General features: G+C 34.6%; 1 protein-coding gene across 2 annotated transcripts in view; it reads right to left on the bottom strand.

The window, feature by feature from the left end:
- The window catches only part of LOC133621797 (protein ELFN1-like), a 234990-nt gene that overhangs the window by 8505 nt on the left and 204633 nt on the right, over positions 1–21852 (bottom strand). For both annotated transcript variants that reach the window (XM_061984158.2, XM_061984159.2), the window contains 2 exons: positions 2297–2753; positions 1991–2144 (listed from right to left, as the gene is read on the bottom strand). In XM_061984158.2, coding sequence (XP_061840142.1) covers positions 1991–2144; positions 2297–2586 — 444 coding nt within the window. In that variant the 5' untranslated portion in view covers positions 2587–2753. The remainder of the gene's footprint in view (positions 1–1990; positions 2145–2296; positions 2754–21852) is intronic.

Here is a 21852-nt window from a genome sequence, read left to right as displayed (position 1 = left end):
AGATATTCAACACTACGGCTAAAGTGGATCGTACACAGCCCCAAATTTGTCACGTTTCATGTGTCAGGTAAACCGCGATGAATAGGGCCAGAAGAATCCCCTTTCTACTGTATGTAAAGTGCCTTCATATTTAATGTATTCTTTATCTAAAATAGATAAAGAATAATATATATGTATGTATTTTTTATTTCCAAATCTACAGATCTTAGATTTTTTATTTATTTAAATATGCCTGTCTGATATAGGAATAGATTAGCTCCGCCCCCATTAAATGACTATATAATACAGAACAATGTCATAACCTGTGGACACTGTGGGGTCATGTATTATCTCACAAGGGGTAATAATTACTGTGGAACACTTTACCTGCCAGTAAGGGACTCTTCCACCTTTGCTGCGTTCAAAAGCCAATTAAAGGTGGGGTTCAAAAGTAAACAGATGCGTGATCTCACAAATGAATAAACAATCATAAAAGGTAATTTAATCAAGGTCGTAATATGACATCATTATTTTTACATCAGGGCACTTTGTTGTGTTCTCTTTTTTATCTCAGTTTTATTTCATTAAATTGTTATTCTTAAAGTAATTAACTAGCTTTTGGGCTCTCCTTTAATTACCTGAATGTTAATGAGTCCTTTCACTGTGTTTAATTGTTAATGTTATATGATTGTACGTACACACCTGTCTGGAGACTACCGGTGGAAATTAGCCTTTGGCTCGCTCACTCACGAGCACGTATATATATATATATATATATACACATATACATATACATACATATACATATATATATATATATATATATATATATATATATATATATATATATATATATATACACAGTACAGGCCAAAAGTTTGGACACACCTTCTCATTCAGTGCATTTTCTTTATTTTCATGACTGTTTACAATGTAGATTGTCACTGAAGGCATCGCAACTATGAATGAACACATGTGGAGTTATGTACTTAACAAAAAAAGGTGAAATAACTGAAAACATGTTTTATATTCTAGTTTCTTCAAAATAGCCACCCTTTGCTCTGACTACTTTTTTCGCACACTCTTGGCATTCTCTCGATGAGCTTCAAGAGGTTAATAATTGAAATGGTTTTCACGTCACAGGTGTGCTTGAAGCTCATCGAGAGAATGCCAAGAGTGTGCAAATGAAAATAAAGAAAACACATTGAATGAATATACATATATATATATATATATATACATATATATATATATATGTATGTACATACATACATATATACATACATATACATGCATACATATATATATATACATATATACATACACATATATATATATATACATATCAATCAATCAAAGTTGACTTATATAGCCCTAAATCACATCACATGACATCAAATGGACAAAGATATATAACTATATATGTATATATATTTATGTAAATATGTATGTGTATATATGTATTCACATATATACACATATTAATGTACATATATGTATATATACACACATGTATATGTATGTATATATGTGTACATATATACACATATATACTTATGTGTATTTATAACTATGTATATATTTGTGTATATATATATGTATATACATATGTATACATTTACATATATTAGTACATGTATATATATATGTTTGTATGTATATATGTATATATATATATACATACATATATATACTGTATACATTCATACATACATATATACATGTATATGTATATATTACATGTATTATATTACAAACCAGCCCCCAAACACATTTTTCTTCTCTCAATGTGAGTCAATTGCCCAGGCCTTATTTCGGATCTACCTGAAGCATGTCAGGCCTACTTCAAGCATGTCGGTTCTACTACTACCACATAGCGTTTGCCTAAACCATCTAGGGTCTACTTGAAGCATGTCAGGCCTACTTCAAGCATGTCGGTTCTACTACTACCACGTAGCGTTTGCCTAAACCATCTAGGGTCTACTTGAAGTGTGTCGTCACCAGGACTCACCTGCAGATTGAACTGCGCCGAGAAGGCTCCGTCCTCCACATAGCTGATGTCGTTCTTGGTGAGGTTCAGATAGGTGAGGTTGCCGAAGCGACTAAGAGAGGAATAGTGGACGGAGCGGATCTTGTTCTCATTCAGCCTCAGGTCCACGATGGTGCTGCGTGGACAAGGATCGGACTGTCAACAGAGTCTTAGTGAAGCTCGGTTTTCCAACAAACAGGTATGGTTCTGTTGGGTTTAGTAACTTTGTGGTTGGAGCAGAGTTTACAGTCAAACAGGACCATGTCGAACCAGACAAGAAAGTCTTACCTGTTGATGTGCGAGGGTATGGCCTCGAAGGGCGGCTGGTTCATGCTGCAGATGGCCAACCACACGAAGCCTTTCTCTCCCTCGATGAGCCAGCAATCGGCCGCCACCGTAGGTAACCCCAAAACGGACAGCAGGGCGATCCAGCCGAAAAACGCTGTCCAAGAAGTCCTGTCTTGTCTCGGCTGTCCCGGTTCTGCCCTCCGGTTCCGAGGGGACGCCGCTAGGGTATCCATGGGAGAAAGTGGCCAAGAGCCGCTCACCGTTGGACATTTACTTCTAGAAGACGGCATTTGAACGTCACAATCTTGTGTCAGGAGTAGGCTCTTCTAGGTTTTAAATGAGTCCTGATTGGTCGATCCTCATGTCCTTAGTGGGTGTCGGCCTCGCTGATTGGACGAGCACTTCCTGTCCCTCTTCCTCATTGCTCAGCGCTGCCAATTTTGGGTGCAGACCAGATCTACAGAGGCAGGAAGAAGACAGCGATGAAAGAAAGTAATCAACCGTGACCTCGTGAACGACCCGGAGGGACACAACCTCATTTCTGTTTGGTAATTCCAGACCAGGGAATCAGTTTTTCTTCATAAAAACAACCCAAACATGTCATTTATATCAATGATCTCTTATTAGAGTGCCAACAATGTCCAAGCTAAGAATGGCTTCCGATGAAAACGAAGTTAGAAGATATGTACATCGCATTTCAACAGTTCTGAAGTCCTGGTCATCTATGCAGACCCCTGCTGAACACAGGTGCTCATAAAAGTCATCTTCATCGGTCGTTTAGCCGCTCAGACTTGTCGGAACATTCAAACGGAGCAAGGACAATGACTTCATAACAACGCATGATTAACTTTAATGAACCACCGCGCACCAGTACCCACACGTCGGCCTTGTGTCGAGGGTAGATACCGTATCCTACGAACCCGAGCACACGAGAGTCAGAAAGGAAGATTGGTGGACGAGCAAACGAGGATGAACTGAGACAAGCATGGATTCTGGGATTGGTTCCGGCTTCTCTGGGGAATTTGCTACCGTGGACCATTTTCTTGTCTTTCAGAGATTTTTTTCTCTGCCGTCAGATTGGCAAACAGTAAATGCAAGGCGGCGGCAGGTCTGGGATTCTTTTTGAAGTGTCAAGAAGAAATGAGGTCTGGCTAAGCTACTGTAGCTAACTACTACACTTTCAAAACAAAGGCACAGACTAAATAGATTTGAATTCATTTCAATGGGCGACGCAATGAGTTTTTCGAGCTACCGGCTATGTCACAGAACCAGATAAGGTCAAAAGTTGAGGTACTACGAACAAAAAGTCGGCGGAAGTCGCGAGCTCCCTGGCTAACTCGCTTTCAGAGGGTGCTCCCGGGTTCGAGGCAGACTTTATTAGAAATATTATGATTAAAAACACAAATATGGCTGACATCCATCCATCCATCCATTTTCTACCGCTTATTCCCTTTGGGGTCGCGGGGGTCGCTGGACCCTATCTCAGCTACAATCGGGCGGAAGGCGGGGTACACCCTGGACAAGTCGCCACCTCATCGCAGGGCCAACACAGATAGACAGACAACATTCACACTCACATCCACACACTAGGGCCAATTTTAGTGTTGTAAATATGGCTGACATGTCATGTAGAATATTGATTGATTGATTGAAACTTTTATTAGTAGATTGCACAGTACAGTACATATTCCGTACAATTGACCACTAAATGGTAACACCCCAATAAGTTTTTCAACTTGTTTAAGTTAATCACGTTAATCAATTCATGGTACAAATATATACTATCAGCATAATACAGTCATCACACGAGTTAATCATTAAATTATTGACATTATTTACAATCTGGGGTGTGGGATGTGGAGGGGGTTGGGGCAGGGGGGTTAGGTTTGGTTGATATCAGCATACTTCAGTCATCAACAATTATATCATCTGAGAAATGGACATTGAAACAGTGTAGGTCTCACTTCATAGGATATGTACAGCGAGCAGTGAACATAGTGAGTTCAGAAAGCATAAGAACAAGTACCGTATTTTTCGGACTATAAGTCGCAGTTTTTTTCATAGTTTGGTGCGACTTATATATGTTTTTTTCCTTCTTTATTATGCATTTTCGGCAGGTGCGACTTATACTCCGGTGCGACTTATACTCCGAAAGATGCGGTATATACATTTGATTATTTACAATCCGGGGAGGTGGGATGTGGTGGGGGAATGGGGTTAGTCGAGGGTTGTAGTTGCCTGGAGGTGTTCTTTTAGTGCGGTTTTGAAGGAGGATAGAGATGCACTTTCTTTTACACCTGTTGGGAGTGCATTCCATATTGATGTGGCATAGAAGGAGAATGAGTTAAGACCTTTGTTAGATCGGAATCTGGGTTTAACGTGGTTAGTGGAGCTCCCCTGGTGTTGTGGTTATGGCGGTCATTTACGTTCTAATATGCAGTTTGTCACTATTTTGCCATTAATACAAAGCATGTCATAAAAGTGTAGAGTTTTTTTTATAAACTTTATTATTTGTTTTAAAAATATATTTTACAATGCACCACCAAAATGTGTGTTTTCTACTAAATAGTCACTTTTTAAATGAAGCCCTACAAAAGCATGGTATTCTGTAGGGGTGTTAAAAAAAAATCGATTTTCGAATGAATCGCGATTCTTATTTGTAACGATTCTTAATTGATTAAAAAAACAATTGATTAAATTTTATTAAACAAACCAGTTTTCTTTTAAGTAATACAGGACATATATCACAGCTGTTGATCTATTTTATGGAGTAATGTAGTTAATCATAGAACTGGCATCCATTGTTCCTAAAAAAGTATTGATTTTGATTTGAGAATTGTTTTCGATTCTGAATTGAATCGTTGTCCCCAAGAATGGAATCGTGCGGTGCCCAAAGACTCACATCCCTAGGATGCGGGCTTGTGAGTAATACCACTAGTGTGCCGTGGGAGATGATCTAATTTCACCTATTTGGGGTAAAAAATATTTTTTGCAAACCAGTAACTATAGTCTGCAAATGATGTGTTGTTGTTGAGTGTCGGCAGAGTAACCGTGTAATACTCTTCCATATCAGTAGGTGGCAGCAGGTAGCTAATTGCTATGTCGTGATCACAATATGCAGACGACAGTGGGAGGCAGTGTGCAGGTAAAAAGGTACCTAATGCTTAAACTGAAAAATAAACAAAAGGTGAGTGCCCCTAAAAAAAAAGGCATTGAAGCTTATGGAAGGCTATGTACAACTGAACTGGCGACAAAGTGAAGAAAAACAGAATGCTGGACGACAGCAAAGACTTACAGCGTGTGGAGCAGGCGGCGTCCACAAAGTACATCCGTACATGACATAACGATCAACAATGTCCCCACAAAGAAGGATAAAAACAACTGAAATATTCTTGTTTGCTAAAACAAAAGCAGGTGCGGGTAATAGCGCTTAAAGGAGGACATGAAACTGCAACAAAACAGGAAAAGCCACCAAAATAGAAGCGCAAGACAATAACTAAAACACTACACACAGGAAAACAGCAAAAAACTCCAAATATGTCAGGGTGTGATGTGACAGGTTGTGACAGTACACCTACTTTGTGATAGTGATGCATGCTTAGTTATGGTTTAAAGTCATATCTGACGACTTTTTATCGTCAATATCGAGTTTAATATTTCAATGATTTCTGCTGGTGGTCTGCCTTTGGATTTTTTCAATAAAAAAATGTGCCTCAGTTCAAAAAAAGTTGAAAAACACTGCACTCAACTGCTGTGTATTTAGTAAGTGAATGAGGTAACTGTCAAAGTACTTTAAGTACTTTGAAGGTAGAAAAGTGCTATACAAGTGAAAGACTGTTTATTACCCATAATGCCTTTCTAAAGTCTGCATTTACTCAAGGCCACAGGAATGACGTCAATAGAGAAAATCAAAAGGACTTTTGAACAAAACTGGAATGAACTCCAGCAAGAAGCAATCATTGATACTTGAAAGAAATACAGGATATTAAATCACCTCCAAACTGTAAGAACTCATGTTAGTATCACACTTTGCTGCATGTTAATTAATAACTACAACTACAATAAACTACCATTACGTTACTACAATAACACTTCAGAGTCACATAACTTGGTACTATATGCTAATTGTTGGCATGCTAATAGTTAGCATGCTAACTTTTCAAGCCATTTTTGCCGCCATACACTTCAGTCATATAATTGTGTATGTGACATATGCTAATAGTTAGCATGCTAACTTTTCAAGCCATTTTTGCCGCCATACACTTCAGTCATATAATTTTGTACGTGACATGCTAATTGTGAGCATGCTAACTTTTCTAGCCAATTTTGCCAGCACTCACCTCAGAGTCACATAACTTGGTGCGTGACATATTCTAATAGTTAGCATTCTAACTTTTCAAGCCATTTTTGCCGCCATACACTTCAGTCATTTAATTTGGTACGTGACATATGCTAATTGTGAGCATGCTAACTTTTCTAGCCAATTTTGCCGGCACTCACCTCAGAGTCACATAACTTGGTGCGTGACATATGCTAATAGTTAGGATGCTAACTTTTCAAGCCATTTCTGCCGCCGTAGACCTCAGTCATAGAACTTGGTATGTGACATATACTAATTGTTAGCATGCTAACTTTTTTAGCCAATTTTGCTGGCATACACTTCAGAGTCACATAACTTCGTACATGACATATGCTAATTGTTAGCATGCTAATGTTAGCACGCTAACTTTTCAAGCTATTTTTGCCGCCATACACTTCAGGTATTTAATTTGGTACATGACATATGCTAATTGTTGGCATGCATTATAATGTTAGCACGCTAACTTTTCAATCCATTTTTGCCACCCTACACTTCAGGTATCCAACTACTTCTCTCCTCCCGGCTGCTGCTAATGAAGGGCGACAGGTGATTAGATAACAAGGCCCACTTGAGCCATCTACGCACCTGTCCCTGTCTTTGAGGCCGGTCCTGGCACACCCCGTTCCGCGGCAGCATACTTAACAACCCTCCTGATTTTCCCGGGAGACTCCCGAATTTCAGTGCCCCTCCCGAAAATCTCCCGGAGCAACCATTCTCCCGAATTTCTCCCGATTTCCACCCGGACAACAATATTGGGGGCGTGCCTTAAAGGCACTGCCTTGAGCGTCCTCTACAACCTGTCGTCACATCCGCTTTTCCTCCATACAAACAGTGCCGGCCCAGTCACATAATATTTGCGGTTTTTCATGAGGCATACTTGATCAACAGCCATACAGGTCACACTGAGGGTGGCCGTATAAACAACTTTAACATTGTTACAAATATGCATCGCACTGTGAGCCCACACCAAACAAGAATGACAAACACATTTCGGGAGAACATCCACACCGTAACACAACATAACAAATACCCAGAACCCCTTGCAGCACTAACTCTTCCGGGACGCTACAATAACATCTACGGCTTTTGGAGTTCAGTGAACAACTGCACACACAACAAGAAGGAGACGAAGCAGAAGAACGAAGAAGAGACATGGCGACGACGAGTAAGAAGAAGAAATACGCTTGCAAGTTCCAAAATGATTGGAAAAAAGAATTTCATTTCATCCAAGACAGCTCGAAGGGGAAGGCGTATGCTGCCTGCACCTCAACCCCGCCCCCCCCCATCTCCCAAATTTGGAGGTCTCAAGGTTGGCAAGTATGCCTGGAACACCCCGTTCCGCGGCAGGCCCGCAGGCCACGCCCCCCTCCACACCGACGTAGCGCTTGGCGTTGTCGTGACTACGGTGGGAGGTGAGGAAGGACCGCTGTGTTGTTTATTCTTAATATTAATAAGGACACAATGGTATGCAGAGGTGTACTTATTACCATTTTTTTAGACAAATGATAGTGTTTATAGTTGCGGTGGAGAAAAAGATACATTTTCATTCTTTAAGGGGAAAACATTTTCATTTTGTCCCTTGGAAGCGTCTATTTTGGTCCCGCTTGTCAAACAATCTGAGGTGTTTGTGTCACAAAAGAGGTGCGGACGCCAGCGCGCCGTATTCTCTTTGTAACCGCCCGCTTTAAAGGCTGCTGGAGAGACGCGCAAAGTGGAATCCACGCTGGCGTTGAGAGAGCAGGAGAGCAGGATGAAGCTGCAGGAGTCGTCGGCGCTCGCTAAAGACGCTTCCTTTTTGTTTCTTCTGCGTCCTCCTTCAGCGCCACGATGGCTTTATCTTGAAGGTTCATCTCGCCCCCGCCGCCTCGCAGCCGCGACGGCTGTAATCTCATTACCCCCGCCGAGGAGATTAGGAGGCCGTTTCCACGGAAACAACACTTTTCCGTCAGACGTCGGGTCCGGTTTGACTTCCTGTACTTTGGAACGCCATGACGTGGTTTGCGTTTGAATGAGGCGGGATGGCGCTAGCTTGGTTTTAGCAAACAGTAGTTGGTGCTGTGACAAAACCGCTGTTCCCTTTAGCTCGTTTTAAGGTGTGATTCACTTAGATTGAATTATTGTAGATTAATCACAGTTAATCTAAAGAAATATTTTTGTTCTTTTCGTTTGACTCTCGCCGATGAATTCGTCAAAGAGAATTATTCAGTACTACGGAGGGTCAAGTGGGACAGAATTAAATAAATAAATCAAATAATGTTTTTACTTGAATAAATAGATAAAATATCAACAAATAAGTCACATTGTATTTATATTAGAAAAATAAATCAAATACTGTTATACTTAAATAAACAAATAAAATATTTGAAAAAGAAAAAAAAATTAATGTGGAGGGAGGTGTGGCCAGCGCGCCTGCAGGAGCAAAGGTCACCGCCTCTGTCTGTGATGCTGAGGACGAGCACCATCGGATGGGGGCAGGGGAATGTGCTGACGGTGAGACACAGCTGACAGGTGATTCGATTTCCCAGGTGGTACGTGGTAATCTAATCATCTGTTGTCTTTAACAGTAGGCGGCCGAGAGCAGGAGGGAAGAGAGGATACGGACGTGAATGCTGGAGAAAAACTTTGACAAAAAAAATCTATGCAGATTAAAACTTTGTTAAAACTGCACGCTTGGCTCCTGTGCCGTGTCTACAGTGGAACTGCTAGGAAGCAACTTCTACAATCAAATAATGTTAAAGTTAAATAAATAAACAAAATATTTAAAAATAAAATAACTTCGTTTTTTTTTAATTTAAAATAAATAAATACATTCTTAAATTAAATTAACTACTATAATTACTTGAGATTTGCCATTTGATTGTAATTGGAATTAAATATATACGTGTTAAGTGTTAATTAATTTCATATAAAAGTATGTTTAATTATTTATTGCATTATTTCATTATTTAATGATTTTGCAGCTGAGATAGGCTGCAGCGCTCCCCGGCAACCCCGAAAGGGACAAGCGGTAAAAAAATGGATGGATTGATTCATTTTGTTATGTTTATTTAAAAAACCTTTTAAGGTCCAAGCTGTTTTATACATGCTTTTTTTATTTCTCTTTGCTATTTGGGCTTATTGGACCCTAATTAGAATAAAAACTAAGAATAAATGTTTTGATGTGATGTACTTTTAGTCCATAAGTACACAAACGTGTACTTCAGGAAACAGGAAGTAAACATGTCCAGCAGGAAATGACGACGCATCTGTAATTTCAAGCGTTTGACTGCCAGTCACGCCACACGTCCGCCACGGCTGACGAGCCGCTGCTGAAGCATGGACCAGGAGGTAGAAGTGTTGACACTTCCATGGGAGACACGCCAAGACGCGGCGTGACGGACATTTCTATTACGGACGTCTTCAAGCCGCCCGCCGAGGGACAGGAAGGATCCAGGCGAGGCCGCGGTCACACCTCCACGTGTGTCGCCGCAGGGACTAGGGGACATGGGGGAACAGACGCCATGACGTAATCCCGCTTGGTATTGGGAGGAGAAGCGAGAGGACGGCAAGCGGAGGTGAGGCCTCAGTGAGGAGGCACACGTGCGGCGAATGTGAATGGACGACTTTGACACGCCAGTTGTGGTGAAGTCACATGACAACTGGACTTCCTGCGCCGCAATTCCCCCAGACCATGTGATCAGTCAGTCACATGGCTGACATGTGGACACTCGTCCTTCACAAACTTCTTTTAGGGACGCACACGTGAACACTTTCTACATTTACTACTTCACACCCACACCATCATGACAGGAGGATTTACTACTTTTCATATATATATATATATATATATATATGTGTATATATATCTATATATATATATATATATATATATATATATATATATACACTAATATGTGACACGTGTAATAATATATATGACACATGTACTAATGTATATGACACATGTACTAATATATATGACACATGTACTAGAATATATGACACATGTACTAATATATATGACACATGTACTAATATATATGACACGTACTAATATATATGACACATGTACTAATATATATGACACATGTACTAATACCTATGACACATGTACTACTATATATGACACATGTACTAATATGTGACACATGTACTAATATATATGACACATGTACTAATACCTATGACACATGTACTACTATATATGACACATGTACTAATATGTGACACATGTACTAATATATATGACACATGTACTAATATATATGACACATGTACTAGTATATATGACACATGTACTAATATATATGACACATGTACTACTATATATGACACATGTACTAATATGTGACACATGTACTAATATATATGACACATGTACTAATATATATGACACATGTACTAATATATATGACACATGTACTAATACCTATGACACATGTACTACTATATATGACACATGTACTAATATGTGACACATGTACTAATATATATGACACATGTACTAATACCTATGACACATGTACTACTATATATGACACATGTACTAATATGTGACACATGTACTAATATATATGACACATGTACTAATATATATGACACATGTACTAGTATATATGACACATGTACTAATATATATGACACATGTACTAATATATATGACACATGTACTAATGTAAATTCCACATGACCTAATTTATATGACACATGCACTAATATATATGACACATGTACTAGAATATATGACACATGTACTAATATATATGACACATGTACTAATATTTATGACACATGTACTAATATATATGACACATGTACTAATATATATGACACATGTACTAATGTAAATTCCACATGACCTAATTTATATGACACATGTACTAATATATATGACACATGTACTAGAATATATGACACATGTACTAATATATATGACACATGTACTAATATTTATGACACATGTACTAATATATATGACACATGTACTAATATATATGACACATGTACTAATACCTATGACACATGTACTACTATATATGACACATGTACTAATATGTGACACATGTACTAATATATATGACACATGTACTAGTATATATATGACACATGTACTAATATATATAACACATGTACTAGTATATATGACACATGTACTAGTATATATGACACATGTACTAGTAAATATGACACATGTACTAGTGTATATGACACATGTACTAATATATATGACACATGTACTAGTATATATGACACATGTACTAATATGTATGACCATGTACTAATATATGTATGACACATGTACTAATGTAAATTCCACATGACCTAATATATATGACACATGTACTAGTATATATGACACATGTACTAGTATATATGACACATGTACTAATATATATGACACATGTACTAATATATATGACACATGTACTAATATATATGACACATGTACTAATATATATAACACATGTACTAGTATATATGACACATGTACTAGTAAATATGACACATGTACTAGTGTATATGACACATGTACTAATATATATGACACATGTACTAGTATATATGACACATGTACTAATATGTATGACCATGTACTAATATATGTATGACACATGTACTAATGTAAATTCCACATGACCTAATATATATGACACATGTACTAGTGTATATGACACATGTACTAATATATATGACACATGTACTAGTATATATGACACATGTACTAATATGTATGACCATGTACTAATATATGTATGACACATGTACTAATGTAAATTCCACATGACCTAATATATATGACACATGTACTAGTATATATGACACATGTACTAGTATATATGACACATGTACTAATATATATGACACATGTACTAATATATATGACACATGTACTAATATATATGACACATGTACTAATATATATAACACATGTACTAGTATATATGACACATGTACTAGTAAATATGACACATGTACTAGTGTATATGACACATGTACTAATATATATGACACATGTACTAGTATATATGACACATGTACTAATATGTATGACCATGTACTAATATATGTATGACACATGTACTAATGTAAATTCCACATGACCTAATATATATGACACATGTACTAGTAAATATGACACATGTACTAGTGTATATGACACATGTACTAGTATATATGATACAGGTACTAATATGTATGACCATGTACTAATATATGTATGACACATGTACTAATGTAAATTCCACATGACCTAATATATATGACACATGTACTAGTATATATGACACATGTACTAATATATATGACACATGTACTAGTATATATGACACATGTACTAATATATATGACACACGTACTAGTATATATGACACATGTACTAATATATATGACACATGTACTAGTATATATGACACATGTACTAGTAAATATGACACATGTACTAATGTAAATTCCACATGACCTAATATATATGACACATGTACTAGTATATATGACACATGTACTAGTAAATATGACACATGTACTAGTGTATATGACACATGTACTAATATGTATGACCATGTACTAATATATGTATGACACATGTACTAATGTAAATTCCACAAGACCTAATATATATGACACATGTACTAGTATATATGACACATGTACTAGTATATATGACACATGTACTAATATATATGACACATGTACTAGTATATATGACACATGTACTAATATATATGACACATGTACTAATATATATGACACATGTACTAATATATATGACACATGTACTAGTATATATGACACATGTACTAATATATATGACACATGTACTAATATATATGACACATGTACTAGTATATATGACACATGTACTAATATATATGACACATGTACTAATATATATGACACACGTACTAATATATATGACACATGTACTAATATATATGACACATGTACTAATATATATGACACATGTACTAATATATATGACACATGTACTAATGTAAATTCTACATGACCTAATATATATGACACATGTACTAATATATATGACACACGTACTAGTATATATGACACATGTACTAATATATATGACACATGTACTAATATATATGACACACGTACTAATATATATGACACATGTACTAATATATATGACACACGTACTAATATATATGACACATGTACTAGTATATATGACACATGTACTAATGTATATGACACATGTACCAATATATATATATCATATACATCAGTACATGGCCATATATATATATATATATATATATATATATATATATATATATATATATATATATATATATATATATATATCCGCGACCCCGAAGGGAATAAGCAGTAGAAAATGGATGGATGGATGTATATATATATATATAGATATAGATATAAATATATATACATATGAACATAAATATATATATATAAATATATATACATATGAACATATATAGATTATATATATAGATTATATATATATATATGTTCATATGTATATATATTTATATATATATATTTATGTTCATATGTATATATATTTATATATATATATATATATATATATATATATATATATATATATATATATATATATATATATATATATATATATATTAGTCCTCCATAGTATGTGTGGTATTGAAGTGTTAAGTAGAAGATGTAAAAGTACTCAGTAGCAAGTAGTATTGCTAAAAAGGGACATTAAAGCAGTTGAGTGGATCATCAAGTGTCAGCAGTGAGCTGGAGGCGCCGTCAACACGTTTTAAGGAAAGTCATCTAAGAATTGAAAAAGTCTTGACGACGTTCATGAGTCACTTCTGTGCTGCGGGAGAAGAATAAATAAAGTTGATGCCTGACCTTAAAGACTATTTACCTTTTATCAACCTTTATGCTTCATAAGTCATCTTCACGCTGAAGTTGAATACTATAAAAGTACAACAGACATGATGTCACTACTACACAGTACTAAGTATTTACATTTGTATTTACAATATAAATACTTCTTTACCATTCAAATACAACATGGATATTACAGTTGAATTTATATTGTAGTATTTATTCTTACAAGGTATATTTTATACTTATGGTATTTATTAAATTAGTATGTTTTAATAAAAAAGTAAAGTTTATTCATCATACTTAAGCAATGTATAGCTATTATTTATAATAAAATACAGCTTGTTAATAAAATACACGTATCTTTGTATTCATATACACTATTTATTATTATCTTTGTATTTTGTATTATTTATTATAATTGTGTGTTTTCGATTAAAAGGTAAATATTTATGACATAGATTTTTAATTAAAACAAATATTTATAGGATTCAGATATGTATTTTACCATATTCTTATTTTCTTTGTATTTGATTGTATTATTTTTAATTAAAAAGTAAATTTTAATCATATTTTAGGAATATATACACCTTTGTGTGTTCATATTTGTATGTGAATTTATTGTAAAAGTATAACATATATATTATATAATATTATATGCAGGATTAAAACATATTTGTACATACCATATGTTTATTACAATATACATCTTCATTTATTTTAGCATCTTAATTTTTTGGTATTTGATTCAATTGTTAGTAAAATGCATAATTTAATCGTCATATTTTAGCAATATATATACAATTTTGCATTCTTAATTTTTATTTGTATATATAGTAAGATAGACGTATATATTATATACAGTATATTATGTATATATATTTGTACATAAAATAGATTTTGAATGAAATATATGTATAGTATTCATATGTTTTATCATCTTATCTTTTATAGAGGCTCAGCTTCAGATAGCATTACTAACATTAGCATGCTAACCTTTTAGCCAATTTTGCAGCCGAACACCTCAGAATCATATAACTTGGTACTTGACACATGCCAACTGTTAGCATATATTTTATCTATACTATAAAAATGGGACCCATTACCTCCCTGCTTGGCACTCAGCACCATGGGTTGGAATTGGGGGTTAAATCACCAAAAATGATTCCCGGGCGCGGCCACCACTGCTGCTCACTGCTCCCCTCACCTCCCAGGGGGTGATCAAGGGTGATGGGTCAAATGCAGAGAATAATTTTGCCACACCTAGTGTGTGTGTGACAATCATTAAAATACTTTAACTTAACATATTAGTGTGTAATATGTATTATTTATTGCAATGTTTTTGTCATGTCTGTGTAATCATGTTTTGTTTTAGTCATGTTTTGTTTAGTTATTGACTCTTTAGTTTCTGGCTTTTCACTCCCTTGTCTTGTTTCCATGGTTACCCATTAGTTTCACCTGTTCCACGTTTGGACTCATTATGCACTCTTGTTTGTCACAATAGCAACCCATTAGTTTTCACCTGTCATGTCACGCACCTGTTTTGAGTCACGCATCTGTTGTTAATCATGTCTGTGTTATTTAAGCTTTTCATTTTCTGTTGTTCGTCCTGGTGTTATATATTTTCTAACCCTGCTATCCTCTCGTTTCAAGCCCTGTTCACGGTCCCATGCCACAGTAAGTGTTTTTTTATTTCGTGTTCAGTTTCTGCCTTTGTGCAAGTTTTGTTTTCATTCGCCAAGTTTTTTTTACCTCCGCCAGTGCGCGCTTTTCGTTTGTTCCTTTTTGATAGTAATAAATAAATCATGTACCCACCTTCAAGCCATGTCCGATCCAAATTCACTTGCATCTTGGGAAAACAAAAACTCCATAGTCCAAGTCGTGACAGTTTTTGTTTAATTACTTTTTATTTGTGTTATTGTTTGTAATGCACTGCAGCAACGTCATTTCTCCATTGTCAAATAAATAAACGTTTATCCTGTCCTATATTTTGTGTGGAAAAAGTACATTTTCATCATCATATTTTAGTAAGATATACTGTATGTAAAATTGCATATTTGTGATTATTATTTGTTTATAATAGTTTTTTTTGTGTATATTTAATTTAATTTTTACAGCATTTACTTTTAGTTATTTCTGTTTAAAAATGTTTTCATATGTTTATTATGATTGTTTTATTTATTTTTGATCAAAGTACAATTGTATTTGTCTTTCTATGAAGTTGAGATAATTATATTTTTTTCCATCAAGTCTATATATATATATATATATATATATATATATATATATATATATATATATATATATATATGTTCCTTTTAAAAATGTATTCCTATTTATTATGTGAAAAGTGAACACAACTGTATGTTACGCTGCGCAAAGAGTGTAAGTGTGTGTGTCGTCTCCCCAAAGAAGGTTTTCACACACTTAATTGGATGTCACACTCTTGTCCGAGTGCACATGAGCTACGCACACACACACACACGCACGCACGCACGCACACACACACACACTCTTGTATTTTATACCTTCTTGAGACCTGAGAAAAATGCCTACATCTTTAGGACCACTCTTTCTTGATATATAAAGAAGTGTATTTACAACATAAAAAAGGTTGTTGTGAAAAATGATTCTGAATTTCACAAGAAAGAGGTTACAGTTTCACAAGAAAAACTTAGAATTTTGGCAGTATTATAATCAAAGTCGTAATTTTACTCAACGCAAGTCAAAATTTTACAAGAAAAACTGAACATTTGTGCAATATTATGATAAAAGTTGGAATTTTACTCAATAACAGTCGCAATTTTACAAGAAAAGCTTAAAATTTTGGCAATTTTATGAAAAGAGTCGTAATTTTACTCGACAAAAGTCACAATGTAATAAGAAAACTTTAAAATGTTGGCAATATTATAATAATAATCGAAATTTTACGCTGCAAAATTTTGATAAAAGACATCATTTTACTCAAAACATTTTACAAGAACAATAAAATTGGCAATATTGTGATAAAAGTCAGAATTTTAGATGACAAATGTCACAATTTTGCAGTAAAAAGTAATAGTTTTACATAAAAAAGTGATAATTATACGGGAAAATATTGCAATATTACAGAAACAGAAAGAATATGAGAAATTGTTCCCAATTTTATAAGAAAAAAAGTCGACACATTGTGAGAAAAAGACTGATTTTAGTTGAATTATTTTTGGGGAATTTTTTGTTTGTAATTGGTTTTTAATATTCATTATTTACTTCAAGTTATAACAGTATGTCTCTATATACATATTTATTTATTTAAATGCATTTTGGCCAAAGGTGGCGCATTTACACACACTTGTTATTTCATATGTTGACCAGAGGGGGAGCACATTTAAAACCGACCACCAGGGGTGCAATTGAGACATTCTCTATTAAATGCAAGGGTTTTCCGTATTGGGACCATGATTTATGTCATCACTTGTTCACACCGCCTCACATGGAAGGTACTTTTCCTTGTTGATGTCTCAAGAAGGGTAGAAATACAAGGACACACACACACCACACACATTCTTGTATTCATTACCTTCTTGAGACCTCAGAAAAATCTCTTTAAGACTACCCTTCCTAGATATATAAAGAAATGTATTTACAACATAAATAATGCAAACATAAAAAAGCTTGTTGTGAAAAATTAGTTGGAATTTCACAAGAAAAAGGTCACAGTTTCACAAGAAAAACTTAGAATGTTGGCAGTTTTATAACAAAAGTAATTATCTTACTCAACGCAAGTCAAAATGTTACAAGAAAAACTGAACATTTGTGCAATATTATGATAAAAGTTTGAATGTTACTCAATAACAGTCGCAATTTTACAAGAAAAGCTTAAATTTTGGGCAATTTTATGAAAAGAGTCGTAATTTTACTCGACAAAAGTCACAATTTCATAAGAAAACTTTAAAATGTTGGCAATATTGTAATAATAATTGGAATTTTACTAGGCAAAATTATGACAGAGGTCATAATTTTACTCAAAAAACGTCATTGTTTTACAAGAACAACAAGAAAATTGGCAATATTGTGATAAAAGTCTGAATTTTACATGACAAATGTCACCATTTTGCATTAAAAAGTAATAATTTTACATAAAAAAAACTAATAATTTTATGAGAAAATATTGTAATATTACAGAAACAGAAAGAATAAGGGAACATTTTCCCAATTTTATAAGAAAAAAGTCGACACATTGTGAGAAAAAGAATTTTTTGTTTTTAATCTTCATTATTTACTTCAAGTTATTACAGTATGTCTCTATATACATATCTTTTCTTTTCTTTTTTAATACATTTTGGCCAAAGGGTGCGCATTTCAATTTCTTACACGCACTTGTTATTACATATGTTGACAAGAGGGGGAGTACTTCAAATTTTTACACACACTTGTTATTTCATATGTTGACCACAGGGGGAGCACTTTTAAAAGCGACACACAGTCAATTTGAAAAATCCCTCCTTTTTGGGACCACCTTCATTTTGATAGATTTCACCACCAGGGGGTGCAATTGAGACATTCTCTATTAGATGCAATGGTTTTCCGTATTGGGACCATGATTTATGTCATCACTTGTTCACACCTCCTCATATGAAAGCTACTTTTCCTTGTTGATGTCTCAAGAAGGGTAGAAACACACACACACACACACACGGTCACACACACACACGGTCACGTGGACTTTTAAGAGGCCAACATGTCGATGCGGATGAAAGCGATCGGGGCCTTGAAGAGGCTCGCTAGAATCGATGTTCGCGATCGATGCCTGAATGGATTTGCTCTCCAAGTTGAGATGCATCGTTTTAACTTGACGCACTCAAACGCAACACGGACGCTTTGGGGACAGCTTCCACCATCTTCTAGAATCCATTCGCCCATCAATCGCACGTCAGTGTGGAAGACATTTTGGACAAACCTTTGAGTCCCACTTCATTTGAGGCGCATCGAGGAGCTTGGTGTGGAAGAATGTGAGTGAAGTATATATATATATATATATATATATATATATATATATATATATATATATATATATATATATATATATGTATACACATATATATACATATATACACACGTGTATTTATACATATATACAAATACATATATATATATATATACATATATACACACACACACACATATATATATACATATATACACACACACACACACATATATATATATACATATATACACACACACAAACATATATATACATATATACACACACACACACATATATATATATATATATACATACATACACACACACACACACACACACACACACATATATATATATATATATATATATATATATATATATATGTATTGTTGTATTGTAAGTAAGTTAGTTGTATTGTTACTTATTTGTATTGTTAGTAAGTTTGTTGTATTGTTACTTGTATTGTTAGTAAGTTTGTTGTATTGTTGGTCAGAAGTATTATTAGTCGGTCATATTGTTGGTCATATCATTCGTTAGTCGCACTGTTAGTTAGTTGTAGCTTTAATTAGTTAGTGGCATTGTTAGTTTATTAGTGGGTCGTATTGTTAGTTGTATTGTTAATTAATTAGTTATTTGTATTATTAGTTAATAATTAGAATGTTTTAGTTAGATAGGTGGATATATATTTGTATTGTTAGTTAGTGAGTTAGTTGGTCTATCATATTTTTAGTTAGTTGTATTGTTAGGTGGTTATTCGTATTGTTAGTTGATTATTTGTATCGTTAGTTGATTATTCATATAATTAGTTGGTTATGCGTTCCATTAGTTAGTTGGTTAGTTGCATCGTTAGTAGGATATGTGTAGCACTAGTTAGTTGGTTATTTGTATAATTAGTTGGTTATTCATATTGTTAGTCATTTGATTATTCCTATCATTAGTTAGTTGGTTATTGTATTGCTAGTTAGTTGGTTATTCATTTTGTTAGTTAGTTGATTATTCATATCATTAGTTATTTGGTTATATGTATCGTTGGTTGGTTATTCATATTGTTAGTTGTTTGGTTATTCGCATCGCCAGTTATTTGTGTCGTTAGTTATTTGCATCGCTACTTAATGGGTGACTGGTTTTGTCAGTTGATTATTTGTATCGTTAGTTGGTTATTCATATTACTCAGTTGGTTATTCATAACGTTAGTTATTTAGTTGTTCGTATCATTAGTTAGTTAGTTATTCATATCGTTAGTTGGTTATTTGGTATCTTTAGTTAGTTGGCTATTCGTATTGTTAGTTATTCATATTGTTAGTTGGTTATTCGTGTTGTAGGTTATTTGTATATTTAGTTAGTTGGCTATGCATATTGTTAGTTGGCTATTCACATTGTTAGTTGGTTATTCGTACTGTTAGTTATCGATATTTTTAGTTGGTTATTCGTATCGTGAGTTAGTTGGTTATTTGTATCTTTAGTTGGTTGGTTATTCATACTGTTAGTTGGATTTTCATATTGTTAGTTGGTTATTCATATTTTGAGTTGGTTGGTTATTTGTATCGTTAGTTGGTTATTTGTATCACTAGTTCAGTTCAGTTTAATTTATTTATATAGCACATTTAAAAACAACCCCAGTTGGCCACATAAGACATAAGAAAAGGGGAAAATAGTGTCACATTTACATGGAAACACGGAAGGATAAATACAATACAGTAGTAAAATATACCTTAAAAGAAGTGCAGAATATATCACCTAAAATACTAAAATGTAATAAATAAATAAAAAAGGATAAAACAAGAAAAAAACAACAACCAATAAATAAAAACAACCAAGATATCTTGTCTAAAGCCAGGGAGTATAAATATGTTTTTAACTTGGCTCAGGGACTGGGAGGACCAAATAGATAGTGGAAGGTTGTTCTATAGTCTGGGCCTTGCCACTGAAAAGATTATCTCCTCTGGTTTTTAGCCTAGTTTTGGAGTAGCTGGTCTGTGTCATACTGGGGGGGGTCGCAGCTTACTGCGAGGTTTGTTCTCGGACTATTCCGGACAAGGCGTGAAGGTAGGAACATATTTAATTATTCAACTAACACTCAAATGCAAATGCAGAGAATAATCTCGCCACACCTAGTGTGTGTGTGACAATCATTGGTACTTTAACTTTAACTTTAACTTTAACGAAGTACAAAAAAACAGAAAACAACCCGAAGGCAAGCGTGCCTATCGCACGCGGAAACTAAGGCAAAGAACTTAGGACATGAATCATGAAACTATAGACATGAAAACAACTAACCAAACTATGGCATGGAGCAACTAGCATAACTGTGGAATCAGACATGGAACCAGCAGCATGGACTAAGCAATGACGCCAGGACCACTGACTGGCAAAGACAGGCTTAAATAATGGTCTTCTTGATTAGAG

The sequence above is a fragment of the Nerophis lumbriciformis genome, linkage group LG25 (genome assembly GCF_033978685.3).
Source record: "Nerophis lumbriciformis linkage group LG25, RoL_Nlum_v2.1, whole genome shotgun sequence".
Lineage (NCBI taxonomy): Eukaryota > Metazoa > Chordata > Actinopteri > Syngnathiformes > Syngnathidae > Nerophis > Nerophis lumbriciformis.
Note: the sequence above shows the minus strand (reverse complement) of the source record. Positions and strands in the feature narration are given on the sequence as shown.